This window comes from Urocitellus parryii, chromosome 1 (genome assembly GCF_045843805.1).
Source record: "Urocitellus parryii isolate mUroPar1 chromosome 1, mUroPar1.hap1, whole genome shotgun sequence".
Taxonomy (NCBI): domain Eukaryota; kingdom Metazoa; phylum Chordata; class Mammalia; order Rodentia; family Sciuridae; genus Urocitellus; species Urocitellus parryii.
The window spans coordinates 198,903,810-198,910,607 of NC_135531.1; the positions used below are offsets into that span (position 1 = coordinate 198,903,810).

The window sequence follows — 6,798 nt, forward strand, 5'->3', positions numbered from 1 at the left end:
ATGACCTCTGATTTTCAAAGCAATGAATTTGTAAGAGACTAATAATGAGTGCAATCACGTGTGCACATGATGATTAATTCCATTAAACATAACTTATTGTCAGTTTCAAACTGTCTTTACCTTTATATCCGGGCTTTTAAATGACTTATACAGTATTTAAAAAATATTGTGGATGAAAGGAAGTAACTTGAAGCTAAAACCCAAGTGAGAACTCTATTGAATAGTGGTCAGTAAATGTGACCTTAAACACGAAACTAGTGCTCTTGAATTCATTTGCCTCATTTTTCTGAGGAAGTTTAGAGTTGATTACTTCAGAAGTTCCCTCACTCTTCCAATTACTTATTTGAAATTTATATATATTATATTTTGAAGTTTCATATTTATATACAGCAACAGACAATTTTAGATCTGTTTAATATATAAACTCATAATGAAGGAAATTGTTTTAAAATAGAAAATTAAAACAATTAATTTGCACAGAAGATCAGAATCCACCCCACCCCCCCAAAAAAAGAAAGAAACACACTGTGTTTCTTCACACTGCATTAGGGACCTAATTTTAAGAATTTAAGAGAAAAGTATCACAACTAAAAACATCATACTATGTGTACAATTTTTAGTCAATCTTATCTGTCTTTTCCAGATTTCTGTTTATTTTACTCAGTAAGAACAAAATAGCGCAAGTAGTTAAAACTCTGCCAAGAATTCTCATAAGCTGAACATTTTTAAGCTACATTAATTTTTTCTAAAAAAATATTTTTGAATACTGAAAACATAAAATAACAAGAAACAAAAAGAAAAGAGATTATTTGTTTTATTTCCCTGTTAACTTCTATTAGCCTCTATAGTATTTTTATGTGAGGACTCATAATAGACTTTTATATTCTGTGAGAAAAATTTAAAAGTGCTTCAAAACACAATTCGCCCTTGTTGTGGTTGTAATGTGGAAAATATTAAATTAAAGGTTATACTCTTATTAAAGAGTAGCAACTCTTTAACATTTTAACATTCTACGTTCATACATTCTACAGTATGTTAAAATCAAGATTATTTATTAATTAAACCATCTTAGCATATTATTGATCTCCTAAGAGTCTTTTCGTCTCTCTCATATTTTTTTATTCCAAACTTATCCAGCAAGACTTATTGTTGGCCCTGACTTGCGAGGCTCTGCTCCTGTCCTCTGGAACTATGTTAATCCAAAACTTATTGAGTTTCCTTGAGTTTTCATTGTTTGAAGTCTACCTACATTTTGCTTTACATAAAGAAATGATGAAATACCACCTATCAAATTCCATGCAATCTGGGTCACCTGAGTCTTGAAGCAGTTTGCTTGCATCCAGATCTTAATTGTCCTTCTGAAAATAAAAGTATCAGCATCCAATGGTAGCTGATTACCTTTGCAGGCCTATAAACATGGTCCCTGAGGTGTGGTTGGAGAGACATGGTATCATTTTGTCTTTTCTGCCCCACCCCCACTTTTTTTTAGACACCGTTACCTTTTAATACAATTCCCATCTTCTCCTTCAGCCAAATTCATAAGCTCCAACAGTGTAGTTCCTGAAAATATATACCTTCAACTGAGCCCTATTAGAATGCCAATCCACACATGTCACATGTACATACAAAAAAAAACCTGTATTCATAGACTTGAGGAACTCTAAATATCACCACATGACCCTATCTATATCCTTAATAGTTTTGCTCATGGTGCAGAAAAGGAACATTAAGTGTCATGCCAGCACATCATGCTGTTTGAAGTCTATTCAATTCTTGTGCATAGGATATATTTTTAAACTTTATTTAACCTTCAAAGATAAGCCAGAAAAGCATGTCTGTTCTTACCCTAAAGTTCCAACATTTGGTATTGTGGGTCCTTGTCACTCATCTTAATGTATGACATCTCTGGCAGCAAATGGTACTATTTTCACAACAGTGCTTGAGCTTATCAAAGAAAAAAAATTATAAAATAAAAGAAATAAAGAAACAAACAAACTATCCTAATGCTTCAGTAATAATAAGTGTATTATGTGACGTTGTTTGCTTCTCAGTCCAAGAAAATGTAGCTTCCTTATTTAACTATTTGTTTTCTAACAAATCAGTTAAAAAATGACAGATAATATTGGTAACACTGCCTTCACATAAACACATATATTTATCTCATATTGTACTTTTTTCTAACCAAACCATATATAAGAATAAAAAAGGTCTTTTTTTAATAGGTGGGCACAATATGTTTATTTTACTATTTTATTTTTATGTGGTGCTGAGGATCGAACCCAGTGCCTCATGCATGCTAGGTAAGCACTCCACCACTGAGCCACAGTCCTAGCCCTAGAAAAAGTCTTTTTGATTATGATTTTATTAACTGGTTTTGAGAGCAAAGTTTAAATTTCAAAATATTTGAATGCATTAAGTTATGATTTACTTGGTGATTAAATTAATATAAAATAACTCTGAAGTCATATGTATTAACTCAATTTTTCTTCTTTCACAAGTATTGTTTAAATGATATTTGCAGTTTTCCTCTCATGGAAATTTGCCTTTATATTTAATGGAAAAAACACTTAGAAGAGGACATGTTTTTACAAAAAAAAAAAAATAGATTAGCTAAAACTGAGTGTTTGTTGGATAGGCCAAAAGTCGGCTTCTCCTTTTTTATGCATGATTTACACTTAATTTTGGCTTCTTTGAAGATCAATAAAATACTGCTAACCTGATTGTTTCTCATTTGGCAGATCTTTAGGCAAGCGACTATAAAAGCACTGAGGAAAAAATCCATTTTGCTAACTGGTTATCTGGAATACATGATCAAGCTTTACTTTAACAAAGACATAGGAGGAACCAAGAAACCAATTGTGAATATAATTACTCCATCCAATATAGAGGATCGGGGCTGCCAATTGACACTAACGTTTTCTATTCCCAAGAAAAATGTTTTTGAAGAACTAGAAAAAAGAGGAGTTGTTGTAAGTATATTTTTCCCATTGCTACCAGATTATTTGTATGGGTTGCAATTGGGGGTAAATTTTGGATTTGTTGGTTTATTCATACTTGCATGTCATTTCACATCAATCCATTAGGATAAATTTTGTGCCAAATAAGCTTTTAGTGCACTGCTAATTGTAGGGCACAGAGATGTATCTGTCATTTCTGATAAAAGAGAAGATATCACAAATTTTTGTTGTGAGAAATGGTGTTATATAATTTACTCATTTTTTAAATTATAGTGCAAAAAGAGATTATTTCATTATGATGCATTAGTATATGTTTTTATTAATTCACTAGATTTAACTCAAGAAAACTCCAGGATACCTTTATTTAATCTATGAAACAAAAGTAGTTAGTGAAGGATAAGAAATAAATTGGTCTTATTTAGTAGCCTAATAAACTCAGTTATTTTTACCCTTGTCAAAAAGATTTGGAGACAATTCTCAAGAGTAGTAACATTGCAAGGAATATATAATTTCTTAACCCCTGGGCCTATGTGGACTTTAGTCTCCTGAAGAGAAATAACAACAAATGATGGGAATTGAATAGGACAGTGTGCATAGACTATATATTATCTCCTTGACTTACAATGTTGTTTCTTGAAGTAGGCTATAGTGATCTTCAGGGTCAGGCCAAATTTTCTAGTTGTACAGCGTTCCTGCATATAGCCAACTTCTTATCTGTAAGATCAGGGATTAGAGAATTAAATTTAAGGAAAATTTGCTAACACTCCCAGTAAGAATATCATTCATTTAAATTTGTCCAAGGATTCTACTCTGTCCAGGATTTCCCCCACAGGAAAAAAAAAATGAATATATGATCTATTGGATGGTGAGAGAAGATAATTATTGATTGGACCTCAGGCCCAACCCATTATTATTTTCATTATGAAGAAGAAAGAAACAAAGAAACACCATGTTTTACTGAAAGTGAAAAATTGCTTATGCATTAAGTTTCAAAGAAGCCAGCATGAATGCTTTATGGAAATTTATCTTGAATGGACATTTTCAGTATGTGATAAAATTTTTGTGACTTTATATTATTTTATTTTTCCTCCAGTGTGACAAGCGAGAACCAAATGGGATTCGAGTGGCTCCAGTTCCTCTCTACAATTCTTTTCATGATGTTTATAAATTTATCAATTTGCTTGCTTCTGTACTTGATTCTGTAGAAACAAAAAAGTAGCAATGTTCTTATTATTAACTTACACAAATTTACTGAAAGATGCCTTATTTTACTACTATTCAATTTTTAATTTTTAAAAATAAATTTTAATTATTAAAAATATTTCAAAATTGATTTCTTTTATTGATTTCTTTTAAAAAATGACAGCAGAATGCATTACAATTCTTATTACACACATATACCACAATTTTTCATATCTCTGTTTGTATATAAAGTATTTTGACACCCAATTAGTGTCTTCATACATATGCTTTGGATAAGGATATCTATCACATTCTACCATCTTAGCTAATCCCCTGCCCCCTCCCTTTCCCTCCAACCCCCATGGAAGGAATAGATCAAAATTGATTTCATGTAGATGGCAATAAATCACATGCTTTATATTTAAAAAGATGTCATTTTTCAAAACATCTGTGTCCTTGTGAAATCCACATGGTTGTCCTGTTTCTTGGAATTTGGGGAATCAAAGACTATGTGTATCAACCATTAGGAACACAGTCTTAATTAGCTATCACATATCATGATTATTGAAATATTTTCTGTTAGCTTAATTTATAATTTGACAACTGCATAATTCTTATGGAATTCTTATGTTAGTATTGGAAATGTATTAGTTTTAATTTATCAAAGAGTATATTTTAAGATCCAAGATTGAACTGTCTGTTATATATATGATTTTGCAATGTTCCATCCAGTTCCAGGCAAAAAAAAAATACATTCTATTGGGCAATAGCTTTCAATTATTTTTAGCCACAATCTATAATAAGAAATATATTTAATATCAGAGATCCATATTTATAATGTGTATATCATGTTTTATTGATTCTAAGACATTTTTGTCATGTTGAACATCTCTGAAACAGGAAATATCTTTTTATTTTCAAAAAATAGCTTCTTGAACTCACCATTAGCCATGCTTTTATGATCTCTCACAATGAATATATAGTATCTTGAATTTTATTTAGAAAATAGTATATCTTACAAAAGATTCATAAGTTATTTGGCTGTTCTCTAATATTTATTACTTTATTTTATCTCATTCAAGAAATGCTGGTAGCTGGGCATGATGGCACACACCTCTAATCCCAGTAGCTCTAGAGGCTGAGACAGGAGGATCATACATTCAAAGCCAGCCTCAGCAACAGCAAGACCTAAACAACTCAGTGAGACCCTGTCTCTAAATAAAATACAAAAGGGTTGGAGATATAAATCAGTTGTTGAGTGCCCCTGAATTCAATACCTGGTACCCCTACTCCCCCCTCCCCAAAAAAAGAAATGCTTGTTATAAATCATTTAATCGATTTCCCTACCTACACTTGATCTTAGTTGGTACTTTTCAAGGATGGTCTTTTATTTATATTATCATTATTTCTAGATTCTTTCAATAGGAATGTCCCCTGACATTAGATACTACTGTCTCTGAAGTAGTGAATTTTTGCTATTGAGGGGAATTAGGAAATGAGTGATTCATTTTTCAACCTCTTTATCCCAAATTTTTGGACCTTTCTTATCTACTGTGAAAACTAAAGTTACACTCACCTCTGTTAGACTTCCCTAGTTTTCCCTTATTGAAGCCACAATAGTATTTATGAATTGACCAAACATGAAAGTGCATAACCAGCAGTAAAAGGCCCATATATTATTATTCCTCTTAATTAAATAAATTTGAATAAAATAAACTGACTTAGACAACTATTTTGGAGAGTTAAATAATAAGACATAAAACTCCAATATCAACAGCTACCAACACTGACAACTACTCATATTTATCAACATCTTGTCATGCACCTTGTTGTGATACACTATGTAAGCTATATCACTTAAATGAATGATTACATAATTGCCTGTAGTAAATCTCCCACTCCTTCACAGGGTGAAATTCATCTTCAGAGATGGAAGAGTTCCCTAACCCTTAAAACTTAAGCATGAGTGGCCCCATATAGGAGGAACTGTTTTTAAACCTCCCCAGGATGAACAAAACAGAGCAGGTGCCCGTTCTCAAGGAACACATAGCTTAGTAGGAGAAACAGATATTAAACATGGAAACACCCAACTATGTGATTGCAAATTATAATTTCTAGGAAAGATAAATTGATGATGTTGAGTAAGAAAACTGATGGTATTAACTAGAGGGCTGAGTGACAAAGTATACGAAGGTGCTTTTAAGATTATATGCTATTTCATACTAATCACATTAAAATTATATCAAGTTATACATACAAAGCAGTCAAATAATAATAATCATCATTGTTCCATTAATAAATAGAGCATTAGAAATCTTTTCCTTTCAGCTCACCTTCACCTCCATCTCAAGAACCAGAGATAACCACTGAATTATATTTTATGTGCATAATTTTCATGTTTTTAAAATTTTCCAACTATATATATATATACCCATAAAAATATATTCACTAACTTTGCCTGATTATAAATGTAATCAAATTTTATATATTCTGCTTTTGCTCAACATTGTGGGTTTACTGTTTTTTGGTGGAGTGATTCATCCATTAGTTGTCACCTTCATTGCTCAATAGTATCCTATTCTAATATTCCAAGTTTTACAAATATTTTAGAGAAGAATTATAAACTACCTAAATCACCTTTACATCTGAATACAACTAA

The 6,798-nt window shown here is 31.4% G+C and overlaps 1 protein-coding gene across 1 annotated transcript in view; it reads left to right on the forward strand.

Moving 5' to 3' along the window:
• Kynu (kynureninase) overlaps positions 1-4,213 on the forward strand; it is a 108,608-nt gene extending 104,395 nt beyond the window's left edge. Inside the window, exons 13-14 of the mRNA XM_026388850.2 lie at positions 2,739-2,969; positions 4,051-4,213. Of these exons, the coding sequence (XP_026244635.1) occupies positions 2,739-2,969; positions 4,051-4,176 (357 nt within the window). The 3' untranslated portion in view covers positions 4,177-4,213. The remainder of the gene's footprint in view (positions 1-2,738; positions 2,970-4,050) is intronic.
• The last annotated feature ends 2,585 nt before the right edge of the window (positions 4,214-6,798 follow it).